General features: G+C 38.1%; 2 protein-coding genes across 2 annotated transcripts; both read left to right on the forward strand.

Annotated features, from left to right (window-relative positions):
- Positions 1-316: 316 nt before the first annotated feature.
- LOC5574239 (microfibril-associated glycoprotein 4) lies at positions 317-2,307 on the forward strand. The gene is made up of 3 exons (XM_001661244.2): positions 317-520; positions 1,198-2,013; positions 2,071-2,307. Exons 1-3 carry the CDS (start codon positions 363-365, stop codon positions 2,204-2,206), a joined length of 1,110 nt encoding a protein of 369 aa, XP_001661294.1. The 5' UTR covers positions 317-362; the 3' UTR covers positions 2,207-2,307.
- Positions 2,308-15,574: 13,267 nt separating this feature from the next.
- LOC5564236 (GATA zinc finger domain-containing protein 10) lies at positions 15,575-16,409 on the forward strand. Its single transcript, XM_021842634.1, has 2 exons — positions 15,575-15,729; positions 15,795-16,409. Exons 1-2 carry the CDS (start codon positions 15,723-15,725, stop codon positions 16,271-16,273), a joined length of 486 nt encoding a protein of 161 aa, XP_021698326.1. The 5' UTR covers positions 15,575-15,722; the 3' UTR covers positions 16,274-16,409.
- Positions 16,410-26,257: the final 9,848 nt, after the last annotated feature.

A 26,257-nucleotide genomic window follows, 5' to 3' on the forward strand; every position in this document is an offset into this window, starting at 1 on the left:
AAGGTAATTTCGCATCTAATGAGAGAATAATTCAATTTTCCCAAGTTTTGTACTTGGTCCCCTCTGACTTAACGCCGACCAATTCATTTCATCGTACAGCAAAATTCGCTTCTAATATTTGGTAGTATGCTAACAGCTCACTCGAGTATGACGTATGTGCTCTAACACCAAGTAGAGTACGGATGGCGAAAATTGGTAGTTTTAGCATTGGGCGTTCGTGGTACTATGTTCTAAATTGATAATTGTTCTAACTGTTATGTCTGTTTGTCTGTGATTGGAGTTCGTTGGACACAATTCGGAACCGGTTCAGTACCTTCTTAACAGCGTGCAGTGTCATTCGTGATCTTGGTCCATAAGCAAGCATGGTTCGGTGCCGTTTTTGGGCGATTTTGTTCGCCGTGATATATTGCTTCAAGGGGATTGCGTGCGCGGTAGGTTCAGCGTTGTCAAGTAGCAGCGAGGCAGAACCCGGTCTCGATTACCAGAAGCTAGTTGCAAAACTGGAGATATTGGACACCAAGTAAGAGAATGAACTGCATGGATCTCAGTGATGTACACCCGCGTGCAAGAGTTAGGAGTTTTGTCCATGTCTACGATCATGCGTCTAATTGCGGCTTCATTGCAATTCCCATATAACCTACATCGTCTTTGGGCCTATTTCCAATTACCACCGAAATTAAGGGAAATTTGGCAGAATTGTATTTTCATTATAAAGGTCGTAACGATGATATGGGAGGTTGGATTTTCAAACTTTGTCGCTATTTTAACCGCCCTAACGATTCATAATTACATACACCATACTGAGGGGTGACCTCAAGCATTTGCACAATTACTTGCCTGGCTGTTTTGTTGATTTTCTAACCAAAATTATTTTGAACATGCCCTTAGAACAATAAAAGACTATAGTTGTAAGGCCGTATTCATTTTAAATTTCGGTCGAACCAATGCTGAGAAAATTAAACGTGTTTTTCAATAAAAGTTTCGATAAATGTCAAAACTTCTAGTAAAAATTTAGTAAATTTAAATCAAACATATTTTTGGTTTAAATATCTACGAACTTTGATTAAATGGTTGCTTTTCGAATGAGCCGTAGAATGTTTCAATTAGACGTGTTATAATAGAGAATGGACAAAACAACTTTTGGGGGTGACCCAAAACTTTTGCACGGTAGTGTACATACATCACTCGCTTTTACAGAATCACCCGCGTGGAAGTGTCATCACGGGAGCAATTTTCCTCACTTGAGTCGAAGCTTGATAAGATTTTGCAATTGGTTGATAATCTTGGCCAGTCGATGCACACGGCACAGAAAGACATTGGCGCTGCTAGAGAGGAGATCCAGCAATTCCAAAATCACTCTCAAGGTCAATTACAAGCACTAGCCGGTAGTGTATCGATTATTGAGTCACTTTTAGTTGAAAGTCACCGACAGAAGCAAGTTCAGCCAACGAGAAGTGAGTCGACTGCGATTCGCAAGACGGTTCCAGTTGAGCAAAGATATTTCGAAAGCTGCGATGTTGCGCCGAGGAATGTGTCCGGAATTGCTAGACTTCTACCCGATCTTGGATTTGGTGAACCATTCTTTGTGTTTTGCGATCAAGATTACGAAAGTGGAGGGTGGATAGTGATTCAGAATCGTTACAATGGTTCGGTAAATTTCTACCGCGGATGGAGAGAATACAAGAATGGATTTGGAAGTTTGAATGGTGAATTTTGGCTAGGTTTGAACACTATTCACGCTTTGACCTATTCAGCGCCATATGAATTGCACGTTTTGTTGGACGATTTCAATAATTCGACGGTAGTGGCAAAATACTCACTGTTTGCTGTTGGCAATGAGCACGAATCCTTCGCTATCACGAAGCTTGGTGACTATAGTGGAACGGCAGGAGATGGTTTATCTTACCATAGGGGATCGAAATTCTCCACAATGGATATGAACAATGATATTCCAGGAAATAATGGTGGAGTAGACTGGACTGGTGCATGGTGGTATCGAAAAGGACATTACAGGTGGGTTTAGTTATAATCGGTTGAATCAGTTTTCGATTATTCTTATTTTATTTTCAGCAACCTCAACGGTCAGTATTTGTCCGGAAAAGTCGATCACACGAAGTTTCATGGGAAAGGTATGACATGGAATCCCTTCAAAGGCGATGATTACTCGTTGAAGCGGTCCAGGATGATGATCAAGCGTATATTGTAGTCAGCAGTAGATAGTCAACAAGCATTACATGATTCGAAACATTGTTCCTCTTTTATATCAAAATATTCCAAATTTATATCAATTGAAAAGGTATAAAAAAATTGTTACTCGTTTAACTCAAAACATTCAAAGAAAGCCATACATGTTTCCAATCGCCTGTTGAAGTAATTAAATTGATTAATTTTATCATATAAATATCAAAAAAGGTGACATTTTTTATTCATTATGTCTTTGCTCAAGATAGCCTTGGTATAATTGTCTTTACTTTTTTTAATAGAGTTTTCGCATTTGGATGGAGAGTTCCCAGACGGAGGAATATCTGTTGGCCGACGGAGGGTCTAGCCTACTCCGATCGTGCCCGATGGTCTCCTCTCTTCAACAGACTGACTTGTCGAGTGCCGAGGTCGGTCCGACGATTCCGGTGGGAGGTTGGCTTCCGGTTAATCGGCGTCTCGACGACCCGACGTCAAACGCTACTCTCTGCGTCTCGTTTCACTGCTCTGCTTGCCAGTTGCGCTGTAAGCCAGACATTGTTTGCACCATCATGTTGGTCATTATATTCCAAATATCGGGATTGTTTATCAACATACCTTCTACACATTTAGAATAAATTGCAGTATCCTGTTAAATAAATTACCGAATTTGATCTGTTAACCCGTATAGGCCTGAGTGAAAGAAAAATTACTAAAACTTTCACGGCTCAGCGAATTCTAAACAGATTTTAATGATTTTTTGTCAGTATACTCGTACACATATCTAGTTTCTAAAAGTGGTAAAAGGAATGTTCCTGTGGCCGGAGTTATTGCGGTGGATCACTGGGACAGATCAGGTGACAAGAGTTCTGTGCTTCTGTGCCCCTGGAGGTAGGCAAATTTCAAGTCACAGATAATTTCCAGAATCGGTTATAATGTTTAAGTTTTAAGAAAAACGCATCAGTATAAACCTTCACATAATCGATTAAATTGAATAATTATGTTAACTGCATTTGATTGATCCTACAAATGACCATTTTCGGGTCTCCGGGATGCCTCAAATTAAAGATAAAGTGCACAATTTTTATCATAACATCTCTGCCAAGCTTATGGGAATGTATTTTAGTGAACTTGTATGTTCGATCTATACTTTTAGAAATTTGAAACGGTTTAGTACCTAACAAATCTAGAGCCGATTCTTCAGGGCATCAAGTCCGAGTGGCCACATCTGGTACACTCTAAACGGTGCAAAACTATTAATTTTCAATGTTGAATATCAGATCTTAATGATTCATGCAAATTAAAATGATTGCCCTTGGAAATGAATAAAGATAACTTGGCGTGTACCAAAAAATCGCCCTTTTTTACCCGACTTGACCCAGTAACCCACTTCAATAACTCCGGCTAGAGGAGTATTTCTGAGTTCGTCTGGCCACTTCTAGAAAGTAGATATGTGAGCCAGTATACTGACAAAAACTTATTTGAATCCGTGATTTATTCGCTGAGTGGTAAGGGTTTTAGTATTTTTGCTTTTACTCAGGCCTATACAGTACTGGACAGAATAAAGTACGCATTGGCCGTTTTTTCATACAAAATGATCAAGTTTGGAGTCTTTTAAGTTACCGCAAATCTCAAATTTTGATAAAAATTACAAAATTTTAAAGTAAAAATTATTTTTAAATGAAAATACTTAGAGCATTATGTCCTTCTTCAAAAATGTACATTTTGATAAGACACACAAGTTTGCACAACATAATTTTTCGGTAAAACTGATTGTTTTCAAAATATTTTCAAAATTAAATTTTGCAATTTTTTGCAAATTGAGAGATTTTCAATAATTTAAAAGATTGTGTTTTAAATGCAGTGATATTTTAATTGAGTAAAATCTATGTTATATCTAGGCTGTGGTGAGAATTTCGGATCAATCGGACCACTAAAAGCTGAAATTCAGATCTCCAAACATGACCATTTTGTATGGAAAAACGGCCAATGCGTACTTTATTCTGTCCAGTACTGTACGGGTTAACAACAAAATTACAGATTTTCCTGCGAAATACACTATTCTACCGGAAAAAAACGTGGAAACAAACAAATTTATTGTAACCTCGCGAAATATTTACAAACAGTTCAGTGGCAGCACTGTTTTCACCGTACTACTAAATCGTTTCACACTAAGCTCTTACGGTGAATTTCACCGTAATCTCAACAGCTAAACAGTTCGGTGAAATAAAACACCGTAACTTCGTCGGAATTTAACGAATTCCGGTGATTTTTTACCGAATACTGTAAAAAAATTGAAAAAAAATGTTGAAATTTCACAGGAATCCATAAAATAATTAAAGCGTGTTGACAGGCATGAGCTCCTTTAGTTTCAATTTTCGTACACCACTAACAAGCAGTAAAAGCTGGATTGGCGATAGCAAGCCTGCTTCCTGATAGATAGGTCGGGAGTTCGATTTCAGGTCGAACCATTTTCGAGTTTTTCTATATGATTTTGTTCAATGATCTTACAAACTGTTCGATGATTTTTCACCGAAATTCAGCCACAGACAAACATACGTAACACTTAGAACAAATTTCTTCAAAATCCATCGCCCATTTTACACTACCATCATCTGGTTAGCATGTTGCACGAAAAGGTGTTTCGTGCAACAAGACCGACAGATGGCGATAGTGTGAAACGTCAAACGCGAAGAAAAACGATGCGTGCGCCTCTGGTTGTGAGATTTGTAGCATAGCAAATTTGAAATGACCGTTAAATGAGTGGCCGATGGAAATTTCATCAGTGTTACGTCTGTTTGTCTGTGTATCAGCTGTTGAGATTACGGTGAAATTTAACCGTAATCCGTAACTTCAACACGCTGTTTAACTTCTCCCGATTCCGTTTGGTCTGTAGTGTCTGTAGTGATGCACCGTATCTTAGTACCAAGGTGTAACGTTGGGGATTCCGTCCGGACCCGGGGTCATTTTCAGCTTCAGCGCTTTCACCGCTGCTGTAAGCTCTTCGTTGTAGATCTGATGAGCTTCGGCATTTCCTATCTCTTCATTGCCATAGGGTGTGTTTGGCCACATTGTAGGTAGAGTTTTCAATCCCGGGAACATTTCCCGGGAAATGAGATTTCCCGGGATTCCCGTTTCCCGGGAAATGATTTTCTATTTCCCGGGATTCCCGTATTTCCCGGGAAGCTCTGTCTCAATGAAGAATTGAGCATATATATTCAAGTAAACTATCGCACAATTTACTTTTCACATCATACCAACAAATGTCCTCACTAAATTACTAATTATATTTTGATGTTTATGGGTTTTTTTTTCGTAATCAAATAGTTATTAATAAATGCATATATTTTTGACGATATGCTTTTCCAAGAAAGTTCATATGCAATACAATATAAAGGAACTTTCGAGGGATTTATTCCATGATTTGAGTAGGTTTATAAACTTTATATGATTTCTATATTTTTGTTGCTCGGACCTCGTTGATCCATCTCGCTCTAGTTGGTTTTTATTAAAGTGTTTGAAATGATTGATTAGGGGTCTATTTTATAAGTCGAGTCGATCAAAAACGACTCGACTGGAGTCACTGTCGACCAAAAAATTTCACTCGACACGACTCTGTCACTCGAATTATTCGACAGCTGTCCACTCTATGTGACAGGATTAATATGGTAGTCGATGGGTGACTTCTGTAATATGCATGCCTACTGTGTTCGACAGTGACTGCAGACGAGTCACATAAAATGGTTCGATTTACAAAAATAGACTTCTAAATGTTGGCAAGTATTATTTGAATTTAAGATGATTTGTCTAGCATGACCTGATGAAGGCTTCAACTATCAAAAAACGAAGCCAACAGAATTTTTGTAGAAACATTGATAAATTACTCACAAATGAGAGAAATAATCGTGCTTATTTACTGTTCTAAAATATAGGGGTCTATTTTAAAAATCGAGCAATCTCAAGTGACTCATCTGTAGTCATTGTCGATCAAAGTAAGCATGCATATTTCAGTTGTCACACGTCGACTACCATAGTAATCCGGTCACATAGAATGATAACTCGAGTAACAGAGCCGTGTCGAGCGAATTTTTTGGTCGACAGTGATTTCAGTCGAGTCATTTCGATCGACTCGACTTATAAAATAGGGCCCATAATATACATTAAATGTAAAAAAAATCAAAGAACTGCATCAAATTAGCTTAATTTACACGTTAAAGGATTTCCCGGGATCCCGGGAATTCCCGGGAAATGACAATTTTATTTCCCGTTTCCCGGGATGTCAAATCTCAGGAAAATTGAAAACTCTAATTGTAGGGTCAAGCTTTAGGTATAGACCCTCGACGATGACTCTCAGTTTGTCCGTACACGTTTCGACCGGCGTCGCTGAACCCTTGATTTTCACCATTATCACTCGGTAGGCATCCCCCCAAGAATTAATCAACTGCTCGGCACAGCATTTTGAAGCAGTTAGACTTGCTCAGCCTAATCTCATGTGTGAAAGCTCTAGCTTGCTGGAATACATTTCTCCACTCTTCTCCGACTTCCTTGTGTCTCGCTCTGTGATATCGTCTCCTGGCTTTAAGATAAGCATCACGAAGAGGGCAGAGTTCCACGTTCCACCAGTATACGGAACGCCGGTTGTTTGGTGACTTCCGTTTTCTCGTAATTGTTATGTCACACGCCCTAACCATTGTCCTTGTCAGCTTCACCGCATCGAGATCCGGGATATGCTTCGACGAAAGGTTCATTTCGAAGGCCTTCCTATTCCACTGCTGCACGATGGAGCGTTGCCGAGCAGCCCCATCGGCCAAGGTATAGCGGATTGCATTGTGATCGCTATGGGTATACTCTACACTTACCCTCCAGTTTATGTTACCCGCCAGTGAAGGACCATGTAATTCTCGTCCGTTTTTTACTAAATGGGCTAACGGTACCTTCATTGCTCAGTTGGAGATCTAGCTTTTTCAGGGCCTCCAGAAGGTTGTAACCTCTGTCATTGGTTACTCTGCTATCCCACTCCACGACCCATGCAATGAAGTCTCCTCCAATTATTACTGGCTTCTGACCGACAAGCTCATCGGCCAATTTCTCTAACATCCGCCTAAATTTGTCAAGCGTCCACCTTGGAGGAGCGCAACAGCTGCCTACGTAGACACCACTGACTACGAATCCTTCTGTGGAGCTAGAAAACACTTCTTGGATGGGGAACCTACCCATCATCTGTATCGCCGCTATTCCCGTGCTGTCCGCCACTCAGTTGGCATCGAGCGGTACTCGATACGGCTCAGCTATAATCGCAACGTCGCGTCATTTCTTCCGTTGTTCACTGCTTCAACAGTTGCTGTGCAGTGTTGCAATGATTCAAGTTGATCTGCGTTACCTCCACTACTGTCGTGATGCAATCGGCTTTTTATACGCGGGACACTTAAAGCTGCCCGTTACATGGGTGTTTCCTTTCTCCGGTTTACAAAGTACATAAACACTTTGGTCGCTTCGTGCAATCTTTCTCGAAGTGAACTTTCTCCCCGCATTTCATGTACAACTCGGATCTGTCCGGAGCATTACAGATCGCCGCCTGATGTCCGAAGTCCATACACTTGAAGCACCTCAACGGTGGCCTCGCAGCTCGGGAGACGAGTCTCAGCTGGCAAACTGACCATCCAATTTTAATTTTTTCCTTCTCCATCAGTTTCTTGACTGCGGCCACTGATTGCCGGATCGTCGCTAACTGTGTGCCATGGTTCGACTTTGAAAGTCGGATTGTCATGACCATATCTCCAATATCGCACTGTAATCGCAACTTTTGTTGCAGATCATCTTTGGATGTGATCTCGTCCAGATATCTGCACTCAGCCACTGCCTCCTGAGTTAAAGTGTTTACGCTTCAGCAATCAATTCCTGGTAGGCTAAGCTCTTGATCACCGGATCGTTCTTCAGCTCGAAGAACATTTTTCCTCTCTGAATCCGCCTCGTTTTGACTTTCTCTACGAGGTATTTCAGCGGCTTCATCCCATTACCCCGAACGCCATCACCCCGAATGAGCCATTAGTACGAGATACAGTGCAGTATCTTGTTTTGCGGGTAAAAATACGTCTCTTATGAAAACTGGTAATTAATGACGCTTGTTCATGTTCATCATACATTTTCCCTTCATTATAAGTCAGCTATTCTTTCGAAATATCTTTTTGGCAACTATCTTCTTCTCATTCTTTCTGAGACAGTGCCTGTTTATCAGCTCAGTGGGCACTTTCGCAGTGTTCATACACAAATTTCATTACGCCGAAAATTTCCGTTTTTGACACCTACCAACCTCCTCATACCATTTTTTGTATGGAAATTCTACATATTCTGTATGAGCTGTAACAATTTGAGGACAATTACCCACAACGTTTTTTGCTCCCTTCAGCGTTACGAAATTTGTGAATTGCGAATAAAATAGGCCTTTTATTAACTGGGAGCTTTCCTTGTCAATTTACCGTTCTTGTACATGTGCCTCTATGCCCAGGGACGCCAAGGAAATGTTCAATGCATAAGATCCGCCACCGGAGGTATGACCATCAATATGGTCTTGCTGAACCGCTGCGTGATCACCGGTATTATGACTTCTTGGTGGTGTTTATATTTCAATTTTGTTTTTAAACAAATATTTTCCTCTCTTATGAATATAGGTTGTGGCATAGCATCACGTTGTTACAGTGATCATTTCACCAGAAATGTACCCTTCTTTTTTTAAATAAGCTGTTCTTTCAAATTTTCGTTGGATAAGTTTGAAGGATTTGTAAGTTCGCTTTCAATCTTGTATTAGTTTCTTTAATCTATATAAATAAAAATGGAGTTGTGTTTGTATGTCACGAAATGGCTTCCAAACGGGTCAACCGATTTGAATGATTATTTTTCCGTTTTGTTCGTCAAGTGTTCCGACGTGTTTGTGTGTGTAAAAATCCCAGGATATTCACCGGGAAAGTCGGAAAAACGAGCGTGAATGAAACTGTCATTTTGTATGGGACGATCCAAAGCATTTTTCAACAGCCTACTTGATGGCAAGACGAAGTTTGCCGGGCTCACTAGTCTCGTTATAAAAATGAGCATGGGTCCTATCACCCTTGCGCATGCGGAAAAGGGTAGATAGATTAGTGAGCAATTCTCGCTGAAACCAGGCCGCCATCGGCACCCATCTTTAGAATTCCAATGTTATGTCACTGATCGCTAGTTTTTGATAAAACTTAAGGGTGGTCCTTTCTGTTTTCTCAAATTGTTGGACCCCTCGTACGCCAGCTAGCTAAACAGTTTGCGAAAAAGCCCATTTTTTGATAAATATAGGGTATTTCTTAACGTGATATGTCTCATATTTCGCTTGGAACACATAGCAAACTTAGTGGCATCGTATGAGAAAGGATATAGCTTTCATTTAAAGTTAAAAAAATTTTGGCGGCCATTTTGAATTTGGCCGCCATCTTGAATTTTGTTAGAAAAATCGTTTTTTCACCATTAGCGCACCGCTCGTTTTGAATTCTGAGATCACCATCAGAAAGCTGAGGAAAAATTGCGTAAGATAGGCTACAGAAACTAGGTGAGCAATGGTATTTACCCTATGAAATGAACGATTTTTTAAATCATGTTCTACGATTTTGGCGTATATGGCGAGTGCAATCAATGAAAACGTTATTTTTTGTACATTAAAGAAACAAGTTTTCAATCGTTGGTGTTTTATTCGAGTCGAGTGAAGAATAAGAGTATTATTTTGAGTGAAAAAATCTAGCGGCCATCTTGGATTTTGACGCCATCTTGGTTTTAGTTAGTAGAATGAATTTTTCATTCCATTTTGAGTTTTGACTTTGAAGTCATTATATAGGTCATCGACCTCTTCCAGCCAAGCAGAAAGTTCTTTCTTATTGCCCGTAAATTCGACCAGGAATTTGAAAGGGTCAGGGAGTTTGAATAAATCTCCACCCTGCTAATTTCTGGCCATTTGAGTACGCAATTCGGCCAACTCGGACCAAAGATCGTTTACTTCAAATGGGTCATCTCTGGCACGGTCTGAAAGCTGTGCCTTAAGCTCATTAACCATAGTTTTGAGCTGCTCAATCTCGTCGGTTCTAGTGGTAGGAGCCATTTGTAAAACTATGAAACACGTTTACACTGTTTTCACTTAAAAGAAGAAAAAAATGTGGTGAAACTTACGTGAGTTTGAATAACATCTGTGGGTTACGATATATCGCGTATATCATTCGACGTCCGGTTGCGTTCTGCGTTGAGCGCTTGCCTTCTACGGGTCAGCTTCTGCATTGAGAGCTGTTGTCGATATCACTTTTTAACATCATAAAGCACTCGCGATCCCACTTCTGACACCAGTTAGGGATTTTCACGTAACAAATTAGTTTTTAGAAACTAAACTATACTAGATTTATTCACACACAGGTTACTTATGGAACTACCTACTATTACTGCTTGACCAGGAAAGAGAGTGAGCCACGCTGCTGGCTCACTTTTATTTGCTAATTATGCTTACCTAGCGCATTCTTAGCGCCCTAACACCTTATCGGCGTGCCGCGTGGCGTGATTCTACTCGATGCGCGCCAACTGCTCCTATTCGTTAATTCACCTAGCAGGATTTTCCTAACAATGACAAGATTTTTTTTTTTCAATGTTTATTGTGATGGTAGCGATTGAAACATATATAAATATATGTTTATAATGTAATTTAAATGCCAAAGGCGTAACCAAGATTGGTTCTTCTCTTGGCATACTTTTCTCATAGAACCAAATTTATTTTTGTGTCAATATTCCTTTCACTTCATGGTTTTCTAATTTCTTTCATAGAAGACAAGCATTTTTTTCAGTTGTGCAGTTATAAGGAAATTTAAAAGGGGTAGTTTAACAATGTAGAAGATATGTAGATACGAACCGTACTGACAAGAAATGCTACCAAGGAAAACTTCCGATATTAACCACGGGGCTTTTTTCAAGATTGAAAATTTGAACAACAGGTGATACGTTCGGGTGTTAACGTCGGTTAAAATATAAAATACCGTTACAAAACACAAGAACAAACCGAATTTTACAATACACACACTTCCGTAACAGGTTATGTAGAATGTTACTTAAAACTAATCCATATCTCTTCAGGGTACATTGCATTTTCTGAAATGGATTTTTAAATAAACTAGCTTTACCAACATCTCAAAGATTACTCTTGTTCTCTTCAGTGACGGAAAACTAGCCCTGTCTAATTATATGACTGTAAAAAGTAGACAACTCACACCGTAGCAACCAGTGGACCAGTGACGAACTTTTAGGTTGAACGAAAAGTTTCTTTTCATTTCTAAGTAAATGATTCGACTAGCGCCGAATGGCCACAAAGTCGTTGTTAGGCCGGTTGAAAACCATGTATAACGCCTTTTCTACTCCGAGAAAGTGTTTTAAGAGAAAGAATATATTAAAAGCGATCCAAAGGATAGATATACAAAGAAGAGAAATAGGAAGAAAAGAATTCCCTGAAATTCTGTGATTATTTTATTCCAATTTGGAAACATATAAGGAACGCTTGATAGAGAGATAGAGACCAATGCAACTGAGCAAACGAATTGACATAAAAAGGCTTGCAAAAATGAGAAAATAAGTGAATAAGAAATTTTGTTCGTATTAAAATTTTATTAATTGTAAATGTCTTTTATTTTGTTACAACTATAAATAATTCAAGCATACCCACTATGTACATCAGTATATTCGAAAAACTAAGAAAATAATAGCACGAAAAAAAATGTTTACATTTCTGCCCTTACCGGCTACAATACTGTTTCATATCTTAACTTTATTTGCAATTCTACACATATTTTTAATCTGGAAAACAGCCACATTTATAAACTCAGAGGTTTTCCTTGTCAGTAAGATTTGTATCTCCATATCCTCCACATTGTACTAACTACTAGCCCCTTTACAAGCATTTTCTTACTACACTTCTGAAAATACATTTAGTTTGTCTCGGGATCTATGAAAGGTATTGAGGATAACATCGTCCCCTTAATGCTACAACTAGATAACTCGAAAATCAAAATTTTGAGATGTGCAACTTTGAAAATATGCTCGTTGTACAAGGTGATGGCTAATCGCAGAGAATTTGATTGGAAAGTAAATATCAACTTATGTATTTTCAATCACACACTTATGAGCTGTGGATATTTTGCAGATCTAATTGATAATAATGTTTTGACATATTGAAGTCAAAAATTTCAAATATCAAGTTATCTAGTTGTAGCATCAAGGGGACGACATGATGTTAAAGGAATATTGACACCAACATAAATTTGGTTTCATTGGTAAAGTATGAAAAAAGGACCCATCCTGGTTGCGCCTATAGCATCTAAAATACATTATAAATATACATTAATGTATGTTTTATTCGTAACCATCTCAATAAATACTGGAAATATCTTTTTGTAAATTTTTCTCTTAACTTAATATACGGACAAAATTGCCCCTTTCAGAGCCCCTCCTGGCTGCACCATTGGTCCATCACCCGAAAGGATTTGGGGTTTTCCATATTTCTACATGTAGAATCTAACAAAAGTAGTCCGGTTGAAAACCCCGTGTAACACCATCGTGACCTTCCCTTGTGAGTTCCGTCAACTGCGAATTCCCCGTTAGACCCTCCTGGCAAATGGTGCTGCTCGATTTCGGTGTGAACGATGAGCTTTGAAATCGTAGTCCTCCTTGGAGTCTACAATTCAGAATTCTGCCCTTGTAACGCTTTGCTGCTACTTTCTGGTGTTTCCTGCGAACGATCTAGCTTTTCGCTTCTGGCGAACTTGTTTGCGTTATCACCTTCTGCTGCTTCAACCTCCATTACCGTATTGTCTGAGATGTTCTCCATTTTGTTGGGTCCTCGTTCTAAACTGCTACCTTCCTCCGTCTTAAGTAGTCGCCTTCGGGATCTCATGGTAATTTTTGCAAGCAGTGAGCCTACTTCCATCGGCTAAAGTGTCGGATTTGGGGGTGGGAGATTGCGGGAGATTGTATAATGGAAATTTGGCATAATCAAAATTATATGCCTTCTTTAAAATGCTACCTGTTCTTGTATGAAAATTTATGCGAAACGTCCTTATGCGAAACCTCTTTATGCGAAATGGGTCCCCCCCCCGTCGGATTTGGAACGTACTTGGAGACTTGCTTAAGTTTTAACGGGATGGGGGCTACCGCACTATTAACCCACTCATCGTATCGGGTAAGTCTCATCCATCCTAGGGAGGTGGAATAGCACGGCTGTTAGCTGTGCATCATCGGTGTCCAGAGAAAAACTAAGCAAAAATATGGCATTTTTATATGTTCTAAAATCGTGCTCAAAACTCGTTCTTCTTCTTCTTTATGGCATTACGTCCCCACTGGGACAAAGCCTGCTTCTCAGCTTGTTCAATGAGCACTTCCACTGTTATTGACTGAGAGCTTTCTTTGCCAAAGTTGCCATTTTAGCATTCGTATATCGTGTGGCACGTACAATGATACTCTATGCCCAAGGAAACCAAGGAAATTTTCATTACGAAAAGATCCTGGACCGAATGGAAATCGAGCCCACACACCTTCAGCATGGCTTTGCTTTGTAGCCGTGGACTCTAATCACTCGGCTAAGGAAGGCCCCAAAACTCGTGTTATGTCCAAAAATCTCCAAATCGGTGATCATCGATATCTGTATAACAACATAACAGATAAATCTGTATATGTGGAACCCCTGTTTTATTATGCATAGAATCCCGGATAAAAACGGACCTTTCAATGAATGGAATAAACCAATAATGTACAATATAACGCATTATATACAATACAGCGTATTGTAATCGAATGTCGAAGCAACGTTATATTTCATTCAATATACAATTCAATAATAATTTAATATATTGTAACAGAACACTGTATTGGACTTAAATGGTTTTATACCTTACAATTTTGGCCGAATTATTATTTTCGTGTAAAACAACTGTTACTTTTTTCTGTGTAGCTTGACTGATAGAAGTAAGCAAAACAAGTTCAGAAAGCAAGAAATATCGGGTAAAAATACTTGAAAAGTATTAATATTTAGTTTTGTAAAAATAAGTGATTTTGACTGTGGTTTTTCTAAGGACGAATGCAACAATGTCAAGGAGGATGGCGGCTCCATTTATAAGTCGGAAAATCTTAAACATCCGTATACTAAGCGGTGTAAACCGCACTAAGAATCATAAAACTTACTCGTATTATACCAGCTTAGAAAACGGCTATTAGGGATTTTGCAGCTCATAAATGGAACCGCCACTCCCCTTGAACAATGTTGAGGATTCATGCCTCTATATAGGAGTTCAAACTCTTTTGTTACTGTTAATACAAATATCTGGTAAGTTGGTAACAGTCCATAAAAATCACAAATTCTATTCTTTTCACCATAAATTAATATGCATTTTGTTGAATTGTTTGTGTTTTGTAAAACAATACACCAATTACCATTGAACACAATACAAAACAATATTGTTAACCGTAATCCACTAAATTTTATTACCAATAAAAAACAATGCATCTTATTGTTTTTGTCAAACTTTAGTATGAGAAAATATTAATGTTTGTATTGTTACGATACCTAACAACCCATACGTTATATTGTAAAAACCTCATATACCATACAGCGAATTGTTCAAAACAATATGTTGTACTGTAATTGTACTGTAATATTACAATATTCTATATTGTGTTTTCAATGTTTTTAATGGTACTGTTACAATACGTTATATTGTTTTTGTTTTGTATTTTTTATTCGGGATACGCAATCGTGAAGCATTGGATCAAATGTGGTATTAAATGATAAATAATCTTGCCACCTATTTGATACTGATTAGAGACTTGGCTGTATTTTAAAGCGACCATATATGTCTCGCGAAACGCGGGATGCCCTCTCAGATCTCGTTTCCAATCAAACATTTTCCCTATTGGATATGTATTCTACAATCATTTTAGGGCTAAAACATGATATAAATTATTTTTTCAGTCAAACAAATAGTTTTGTCGCTGTAATATCAATTTGAAAATTGCCGTGTGGTCACTTTACTGTATTTGTAATATCCACGTAATGCATTTGCATTCGGTTTAACAATGCCATTTTAACAATAAATCGTTAACACTTTCATCCCACGATACTCGAATCGTCTGGCCAAGTGGACGGAAAGTCGTGTAAGGCTCCGCAGTATCTCAAAAATTGCTAATTCTAATTACATTCGGTGGAGTACGTTGAAGTGCTCTTCCAGATAACAACTGGTTCTTAGAAACCCCAAATCCATGACCTAGGTCTACAAAACACACATCCGCATCGAAACCAATATAGGTTATTAACTCCATTTACATTATGGACGATATTATGCGATACGAACCGTGAATTGATAACTAAACTTGAAATCTCACTTTGCTGATAAAACAAACATGGTTCCAGTTCCGACGCGGAAGCAGCTCGTAAGGTAGTATAAAAATATCCCCGATCGGAGAGGAAGACATCACTTTCTTCACGGTCACCAGAAGCAGAACAACCAACCATGAAAGGTATTGTGCTGTGATCAAAATTGGCGATCTTCAGTGTTTCAGTATTCATTTTATTTCTTCTACAGCCTTAGCAGTTTGCTTGGTAATCGCCGTTGTCGGCGTTTCGGCTGTTCCGGAATACTACGCTGAGTTCCAACAAATGTGGCAACAGTGGCAAGAGCAGCAGCACCAACTAGAGCTGCAACAACAGCATCAGCACCAATATCAACAGCAACAGCACCACCAGCAGCAAAATCAGCCCCAATACCCACAATGGCAAGAGCAGCAGTGGCAACAGCAACAACCTCAACAGAAGCCACCTCAACAGGAGTACAGCTCAGATGGCTACAAAATCATTCCGGGAGTTGTCGACTCTCGTTGCCCCAGAACTGACGATATCGATAGCCCAATCCATTTGCCGGTTCGTGGAAACTGCGGCAAGTTCATGAAGTGCTACGGTGGCCGTGCCTACGAACAGGACTGCCCTGCCGGTTTGGAGTTCGGCATCAACGTGAATCGCTGCGATTACCCTGCGCTGGCCAAGTGCAGCTCCAACGGATGGTAAAACAGAACGAAACTGTGATCGTGTATTGATAATGCTTTAGTGCTTGATGTAACTATACAATGAAATCCACGTGTAGAATGCTTATATGTCAACTACAATAAAGAACAAATGAGTAATATATACGTTTGATCAGCAATTCATATTGAGTAATTCTCGCTGAAACCGGCCCACTACTTGTAGGTGAATTCCGGCGAACAATTTCTTCGAAGCGAAGAAATTTTCTTCCATTACTCACCAGCAACAAAAATTTTCTTAGAGGAAAATACGCACTGGAACTCGTCTATTGGTCTCAAAGGATGATCAAAATTATGCTTATTCAAAAGGTATTGTCGAGATCAAATTTAGATTTTGCTTGAATGCTGATATATCGGTTTTCATTCGCCATCTTGACTTCATTTCGGTCCGGAAAAGTTCGTCGGCCGTACATAAGTAAAAGTTAATAAGGTACCGTGGGGTAAGTGGGTACAGAAAAATCAATAGTCACCTTCATTGTTATGTACGGCTAACGTGAACAATGTAATTCAAACTTTTTTCTGTGGATAACAAATGATGGACTAATATACTTCAAATCGACATGTATTTCGATTTTTCTGATTGTTATGTATTGAGTATGAGGGACTTAAAAATTTGCACCAAATAATCCACTTGCCCCACCATGGTGGGGTAAGTGGATCACCAATAAAACAAATCGGTTCTCAAAAGAAATGTGATGTAATTATGTATTGTAAGAATGAAATTACTCTCGTACATGTTATTAGTGCAAGTTATGTTACATTTTGATACTTTTTAAATTGAAAAGTATTGATCGTTCAGTTCCTAACTGTTCACGACCGTTTGAAACAGGTGTTGCCTTAAACGGTCGGTGAAACAGTCGGTGTCAGATTTGGCAGCAACAATGAGCGAGAAAGTTTTCGCGCGCAAACGAGCACTGTTACTCTTTCAAGTAGAGCAACAAGGACAGCAGAGTGGGCGTCGGATCAGATTTCCAAAACAGCTGTTGTTGACACTCAACTGCCGGCTGCACGGCTCGAAAAATGAGGGGCGGTTGGATGGAATGTTTATAAAAGTATCTTTCACTAAACAAAATTCAGCTTGTTATAAATGTTTGTAATGGTCAAAACTCAGGTTCAATGAAACACTTCAATAAGTGGCAATAGTTGATAACGCGTAAAGTATGTATAGTTATCATAAGCATGTGTTTCAACAACATTGGCATCATTACTTGATGTGGATGGAATACATTGAGATTCCCCTCGATTCCCGACGACGGTTTCGAACAGTCTCCTAAACAACCGGGATAATCCAACACTCAAGACTCAAGTGGATATACAATACCTTTATTTTATCAAAATATCATAAAAAATATATGTACACTTATTCACACTAAAAAAAATTGTAACTAAAATAATTTGGAGTAAAATCATCTATTTTATTCTCATAAGTATTGTAGACGTATTGTAGGATTATTTCTAATGATGTTTTCGAAAAATACTTGTAGTTTAAAAATAATAGTTGCATTTCTTTTTGTTTAACAAACTGAAATCTTTTTATTCTATTCGTGAATATAATTGGTACCGTCTAGAACAATTTATATCGTTAAATAAGGTACAATGAAATGCTTTCAATTGGTAAATTTGTTTATTTTGCTCTATCGCAATTAAGCTTAGATAAACCACGAAAAGTTTTGTTTGAATTTTGAAATATTCATTATTTTATATTTTTTTATACCAGAGAGATTGAAAATACTTTTAGGTGCATTAATTCAAATTTTCTATGGAACTTTGACAAATTTAAGCTAGGAATGAAAAAAGTTAAAGGAAAACAACATTTAAGAATATTCAAACTTATTCAAATTCGCATAAGCAGTCTGTTAATATGCTACAACAATGCTTGATCCACTTACCCCATCCCATTTAAAAGTAGGGGAAAGTGTACCATGTTCAATTTATCTGTATTTATTTATAAAAATCACACATTTTTCATTGCGATTCACTCAATTAGAACTGAAAAAACTAATAGTATTCGATTTTAGACAGAGATACAATGGATTTTTGATTGATAGAAAACAATTTTGAAATTAATTGATTTTTGCAGCTTACAAGTTTGCTTGTGTTGGTGAACGTGTTTTACCTGTTTTGCAGTAGTATTATTGTGGACGTAAGAATATAACTTAAAACGAAGCAATGGTGCGAAAACATTCAACATTTTCAAGTATTTATGCTGATTATGGACAAATGATCCACTTACCCCACTGATACACTTCCCCCACTATACCTTATAGTTAAATATAGTTAAAAAGTTCCAAAAAGTGGTCCAAATTCTGCAAACAGTGAAGTGGGAGGAACTAAGATTGCACGAGATCTTTAGTAAGTACGCCAATGACATTTTTGTTGTTCTTTTTGTAGCGTTCAATATCGTTTCTTACGTGCTTTGTTGTCACGGAGTAAATGTGAAGTAGGTACTTGGTAGAATTTCCAAGTTTCGTGACTTATCCGGTGCAGGCCATATCTGTACCATATCCGGAGCAGGCACTTTGAACCGTATGCTGTATTTTTACGATTGTACGGTATCAAAATGATTGTTTTTAATTTTAGCTGCGATTTCAGTTTCTGTAATGCCGACATTCTTAGTTGAAAACAGTACCTGAAACCTCTTATACAAACTGACTTTATCGGTTAAAACGATTAAACCGAGTTCACTGCCGAGCGCTCGGCTGTGCGGTTCTCGGTTTTTGGAAAGCCGAGTCTCGGCAGATAAATTTGAGTGTGTTGAGCTTTCAAGATCTTTATTTGTCCAGCATGGTACCAGAAACATAAATGCTCATTACTCAAAGACAACAGCAGCAAATTGCATAATTTTATCACAACATACTCGCATTAATGTATCATTCCGAGGAGTGAATATCTGAATACGATAAAAAATCTGTAGTCTGAGAAATTAACGTGGGCTATGGTTAACGCGTCGGTCCCCCAAGAAATTTTGGAATATCTCCACATCCAGATGACCAATGATCAATTTTGACATAGATTCTAAAACTAGAAGAGTTTTTTGAGAACTTGTTAAGAAATGGTGCAAAAATGTCGAGAAACTAAAAACTAAAAGTTGTAGACGGTAAAAATGAAGCTGCCGGTAAGGGGTTAAGAATATCAGAACGTCCCTATCGTGTTCTTTCCTCAGCTTTGACCGAATCCGCAGCGAGCGCAAAATGGCTGATTTTGTTGATTCATTAATTCCGATGCAAAAAACGGCTGGAACCGATCCAAAGTGTTAAATTATTACTTATTAGAGCAAAATGTTGCAGTGTATGAATATATTTCAGCAGTTATATAATACTTGCTAGTTAAAAACACATATTTTGAGATCTGTGTTTGATACGGTTTCTGGAAGAGCTACCAATTTCTATAATAATTATCTGTTAATGTGGAAAATCAAGCGACCATAGTGCTATGAATGATAATATACTACCGACGGAGTGATTTTAAACAACGCCTACCCGCACTCTTTAAATTTTTTAAGATGCATATAAAAGAAGCGATCATTTTGACACAAATGGATGATTTCATTGCCGCATCTGCTGAAATAATTTCGGTTTCGGATGCTTCGCCTTCATTTCGAATCTTCTCGGATAGATATATGAATTGAAGCAGCATTTGTTAATAATACGCACTTTTTGAATCAGGCCCAACGCTGGAAAAACAGTATATTTCTTGCGACTTTCTCCGTTCCTAAGCTATGAAGAAATGTTTAATTGACAAAGGAAAATTTACTCGCGACGACTTGCACCGACCACGTTTGAAAACAGACTTGGTTGTTCGCGTGGTGCTGTCATCAGAATCAATGATCATGTAAATTCACGCCCTAATTGCCACGAATTTGAATCATGTATTGAATTTCTATAGCGTTGGACATCTAAATTCAAATTCGCTCAATTTAATTCAAATTTTATTTAAAACTAGGTTAATGAACAATTAGCTTTCATGATGAATCAAAAGAGACCTAAAATTAAGTGAAATTTCTGTTTGAGTCAACAAAAAATAAAGCATTCCTAGGTTTACGTCACACGTAAAAATCATTATTTTTAAATATTATTAATTTCGTTAACCCTTTGGAGCCTGATTTTTTCCAAGAACTATTATACAGTTTTTTGAACGCCTTTCAATAGTTTTGGTGCTCAAAATGCTAAACATAACAAGAAATGATGACAAAATTTTTTTTGGGAGGTACTAGGTCTTCCAAACTGCTCTTGAGTTCATAACTTGAAGTCTATGCTTGTAATAACAACCTTGTTCATCATACAAGGTGATGAACTGTAATCTACCGTATATTCTGAACCTTCTGAGTGTTCAGCAAATATTATCAGATCATTTCGAATGTTCTAGATTATGTAACTTGTTGGGATGTTCAGTACATAAGATCTACAACGCGATGAGAGTCAGGATTTAGTGGTAATAAATTAATAACCACGAAACGAAGCACTTCCGAAACATGATGTATTCGACAATGTTTCCAGTCATAATTAGCGACATCTATTGGGAAGCATCCATAAATTATGTCACGTAAAAATATACTATTTTCAACCCCCCTGCTTTTCACCTTTTGTTTGAGAACAATTTGTGAAAACGTCAGTAGAGTCTAAATGCGTAAACGAGTAGAAACACGTTTTGAATATATGTGTTTGTCGACGAATCCTCTTCTTTTTTCTTGGCATAGGGTGCAGAGCTACTTGGGCACTTCCATGATTCACTTTGGCATGGAGGGTTTTTCTCAGCCGAATTGTCTGAAACTTTGCCATAAGAAGAACTTCAATGTGACACATATTGTGGAACAATATGAGCTCAGTAGCTTTCAATAAACCCCACTGCCGAAGTGAATCAAAAGTGCCAAGAATAGGATCCGGCTCCCTATCGTTCCCACTGGGAGGAAGCTTCCACATTTATTACCTGAGATCTTTCTAAGCTAATGACCTTTTTGCATGGATATATCGTGTGGCAGGCATGCGCCCATACTCTGTGTCCAAGGAAGTCAAGACTCTTTCCTTTACGAAAAGATCCGGTAATCGTCATACAAATCTCGAGCTCACAGTGTGGCAGGCACGAAGATAAAGGGTGTCCACGATGAAATTGCCACACACAAAATTGATTCGCAAAATTCGAGTTTTGCCAGATTTGCCAGATCTACGGAAATTTCCGTAGATCTACGGAATTGAGCACTTTCTACGGATCCGTAAGATAATTCTACGGAAAATGTATATTTTCTACAGAAAGCTACGGAAATTCTCATTATTCTACGGTAATTTACGGATTTTTCCAACGGAAATCTACGGAATTGCAATGCCGGGGATCTCTCCCCCCGCTTATCACTTTTCGTCTACGGAATGATTTCCAAAGAAATCTGGCATCGCTGATTATTTCTAGCGCAAGCAACTACTGCTGTAAATTTCGAGAATTGAGCTTCGGGATAATCTGAACGTCGTAGAATATCCCAGGACATGAAAAGGCATGTGAAGCAGCGTTTTTCTTGACATAATAGGTATGTATTACCAAGTACGAACATCAATTGTATTTACAAAAGGCATTTTAAGCTACTTTTATACTAATTATTCTATTTGTCAGACTTCTGCATGTTCAGGATGTTCTAGGTTGCCAAGTAAGACATTAAGGCTACACCTAAAATTTTTCCCTGACAGGGAAGTATATTTGCAAGGACTTTTCCGAAGACAGTAAATTTTATTCATTGGTTCTTTTTATACAGCCATTTTCCGACTGCGGTCATAAATGACCGTGCCGGCCCCAAAGGGAAAACTTTGATCATTTTAGCGAGAAAAGTTACTGGAACAAGGGAAGACCTGTAGTTCTGAACTCCAGGGTAATTTGGAGGGCCTGGAATACTCCAAACGTTCCTTGAAATATCTTTTTGATTCGTGAGAAAGCTCAGTGAACATTAAATAACTTCATCGTTTAGTAAGAAAAATTACTAGAACAATTGTAGATCTGAATTTCTGAACTCCGGGGTAATCTGGGTGGCTCCAAATACCCCAAACGTTCCTTGAAATAGCTAATTGATCCGTGAGAAAATTCAGTGAACATGTTAGATTTTATAACTTCACTCAGTTTAGCGAGATAAATTACTTGAACAAGTGCAGACCTCACGTTCTGAACTCCAGAGTAATTTGGAGGGCCTGAAATATCCCAAACGTTCCTTGAAAGAGCTTATTGATCCATGAGATGGTTTAGTGAGCATGTTAGATTATATAACTTCACTCAGTTTAGTGAGATAAATTACTGAAACAAATGTAAACCTGAAGTTACGAACACTAGGGTAATTTGGAGGGCCTAGAATACCCCAATAGTTCCTTGAATTAGCCTATTGATCCGTGAAAAGGTTCAGTAAACTAGGTAAGTTATATATCTTTACTCAGTTTAGCAAGAAAAAATACTGGAATAAGTGTAGACCTGAAGTTCTGAACTCCAGGGTAATTTGGAGCACCTATAATATTCCAAACGTTCCTTGAAACAGCCTATTGATGCATGAGAAGGTTTAGTGAACAGGAAGGATTTTATAAATTCACTCAGTTTAGCGAGATAAATTTCTGGAATAAGTGTAGCCCTGAAGTTCTGAACTCCAGGGTAATTTGGAGGGCCCGGAATACTCCAAATGTTCTTTAAAACATCCTATTGATACGTGCGAAAGTTCAGTGAACATGGTAGATTATATAACTTCACCCAGTTTAGCAAGAAATACTACTGGAATAAATGTAGACATGAAATTCAGATTTCCAGGGTAATTTGGAGGTCCTGGAATACCTCACACGTTTCTTGAAGTAGCCTTTTGATCCGTGAAAAGGTTCAGTAAACATTGTAGATTATATAACTTCACTCAGTTTAGCGAGAATAACTACTGGAACAAGTGTAGACCTGAAATTCTGAACTCCAGGGTAATTTGGAGGGCCTGGAATATCCCAAACGTTCCTTGAAATAGCTCTTGAGATTCTCAGAGGTTGGTAGATTCTATTTGAATTTGTAATGTTATTGTTTTTCACCCAAACAATTACTGTTACGGTTGTAGATTTCAAAGAGTGTGCTTCAGGACAGTTTGGACGTCCTAGAACATCCCAGGACATAGCAAAGCAAGTGAAATAGTGTTTTCGTTAAAGAAGTAATTCTGTATTATCTAGCCTGAACATCATTTATGTTCACAAACAGCATTTCACGCTTCGTATGTACTTATAGTTCAATTTTCCAAACTTCAGGATGTTCAGGATGTTCTAGGTTGTCAATTAGGTCATAAAGGCATATACTTCATATTTTTCTTCGATAAAAGAGTATATTTGGGACAACTTTACCGAAGACAGTATATACATTTGTTCATTGGTTCTTTCTTTACAGCCTTTTTTGTACTGCGGTCATATATGACCGCGCCGGCCCCAAAGGGTTAAAATGTTAACTGGGCCATTTTACCCCAAGAGTGCATTTTGGACCATTTGATCCTACATGATCAGGATTCACCTTGGTAAGTGATGCAATTTATGATTCAGTTTTATAAATCACTCATTCGGTTGCTGAAGCCCGTATTTTTACAGATAATAAGGATCGTGAGATATAACATCAAGACTTCACCTGTTTTTTGGTGATGCTGTTTTTTCAAGCGTGTCCGTAATTATGATGGGTAGTATATATTCTCAGGGCGGTGTTATTCACAGAAAAAAATTGAGAACCTTGTCGCCCACGTCTTCCTTACAATATTTAAGATGAAAGAAGAGTTCTATGAAATTTACAATAATTTCCAATTTCAGCGTTACTTAATAAATGGACGGTGCCTATTGCATCGCCAAATGACCATACAATTTGAGCAAAAATACAGATTTTCCTGTGAAATTGATTATTTTGCCGACAAAATCTGTGAAATCTTCTATTTTACCGGAAAAAAATCCGTAAAATTTACTATTTTACCGGAGAAAATACGTGAAACAATAAAGTTAGTAATCAAATGCTGTTTTCCATACAAAATGCCCAAGTTTAGGGTGCTGTATCTCAGCTTCTGGTAGTCCGAATTGGTGACGAACTACAAATAACTTGAAATTTTGCCTGTAAGAGAATTATTACATTGAGTCATTTTACATAGAGTTTCAGAGGGTTGTTCAAAGACAAAAGTAAGTAACCAAGAGACTTTGTAATTTAATTCTAAAACGATAAGTTGTGGGTGATTGGTCTGTTTCACAAAGTTGTTCAATTTCAGAAGTCACACAAATTTGCAGAACACACCAACTTTCCACGACTTACTGTTTTTGAATTAAATTAAAAAGTCTCTCGGTTACTTACTTTTGTCCTTATTAATTGTTATAATTTTGCTAGTCGATAATTTTGACACTGGCAGGGGATACTGAGCACGGAATGTAGATACGCACTAGAAGCACAAACGCTCATCAGCACTATTTTTCTAGATACACTCCTCGTGTTGGAAGTGAGTGTATCGGTCACTCACTTTAAACCATAAGCCATAAGCGGCTATTGTTCTCAGAGTGCCAGAGGTCACGTTTGACGATCCATTTATTGTACAATAGAAATCATTATTCATTGTGCAGTGACGTTAACGCCACGCGTGTCGAAATGTCCAGTAGTAGCGAAGAAACCAACAACCATGCTCCAAACGGGCCGGAGATTCTGAAATCATCCAGAGGAAAGGGTATCAATGAACGCTCAACGAAAGTTGGTTGGAAAAGCGCGGGATGACTCTGTAGCTGCACAGAGAGCTACAGCTGACCATTGACGGAAACAAGTTTGTACTGGCCGATTTGATGGACGGAGCTGACCGGGCGTTGATATTTGGCACCCACGAAAGCTTGAGGCATCTGTCTCAACCCAAATTGGGTTGCTGACGGTACACTCGAATCAGTTCCTGGTTTGTTTCGTCAGCTATTTACAATCGAAGGTAGCACTGCACCATCACACGAATCAGCGTTCCCCTTGATGACAAATAAATCAAAAGCTCGCTACAGAGCAGTTCTTTCAAAGTTGGTATAAGTTGCTGATGAAATTGATTTTGATCTGAAGGACATTTTCGAGAGAGGTCTCATTGACGAAAATGCCGATAAATTTCCGGATGCCAGGCAGACCGGATGCTTGTTTCATCTGAGCAAGAACTGAAATTATATTCAGCAGAATAACTTGCTGGCCACTTTCAGTCAAAATGGCAATTTATTTGAAACCTACAAAAAAAACTAGGATGCTTATAAGAGAAAAATAAATTGTTTTTGTTCAATGATTTTACAGATCATTCGGTGATTTTCGCCGAACCTTCAGCTGATGAGATAACGATGAAAATTCATTGTAATTCGTATTGTTTTTGTGTGTTTATTTTTAGATACCGTAAAACGGGGTATTACAGTTGTTAGATTGCCAAAGAATTTATTCTGAATGGATTTATAATTTTTCATATAATCGAAAGTCGGTTTTCTGTTTTGGGGTAACTTTGATAGTCGAACAAAATTGAATGAACTTACGGAACATTTATAGGGCGTTACATATTTCTAAGCGTTTAACGCTATATGGAAATTACTGACTTCGATTACAAAAATTATATTCGTTAAGAGATTTGAGACCGAATTCTTGTTCTACTACAACTAGGCTGCCAAGGACAGTGACGGATCCATTATGGCTTCATCAAACAGTAATCGTAGAACAGATTGTTTGTCCGCTTTTAGAAAATGCTAAAATCTTATAATTTTTAATATTTGCATATAAATCCTCAAGTGTACTTGATTCCAACGGAAATAGCTTTGAGATGAAGTGTCATACTTATACTCTTCACTTTTGCTTATTTGATTAACATAAACTTTGTTATTTCGTTTAGTATGTGGTGGGTCTCGCACTATCAAAGTTACCCCGTTTTACGGTAATAGGAATCATGCTAGTCAGTCAGATTTGAAATTTTCGGACAATAAACAATAGTCAATAGTTGGCTTCTCGACTGTTTAAACATCAATTA

Source organism: Aedes aegypti, chromosome 2, assembly GCF_002204515.2.
Source record: "Aedes aegypti strain LVP_AGWG chromosome 2, AaegL5.0 Primary Assembly, whole genome shotgun sequence".
Taxonomy (NCBI): domain Eukaryota; kingdom Metazoa; phylum Arthropoda; class Insecta; order Diptera; family Culicidae; genus Aedes; species Aedes aegypti.

What these genes read in the sequence shown, in the direction of transcription:
- LOC5574239 (XM_001661244.2), top strand. Translation starts at nt 363, where the DNA reads ATGGTTCGGTGCCGTTTTTGGGCGATTTTGTTCGCCGTGATATATTGC. An exon ending in CTGGAGATATTGGACACCAA is followed by an intron (nt 521 to 1,197) that starts GTAAGAGAATGA and finishes TCGCTTTTACAG; the next exon opens with AATCACCCGCGTGGAAGTGT. An exon ending in TATCGAAAAGGACATTACAG is followed by an intron (nt 2,014 to 2,070) that starts GTGGGTTTAGTT and finishes TTTTATTTTCAG; the next exon opens with CAACCTCAACGGTCAGTATT.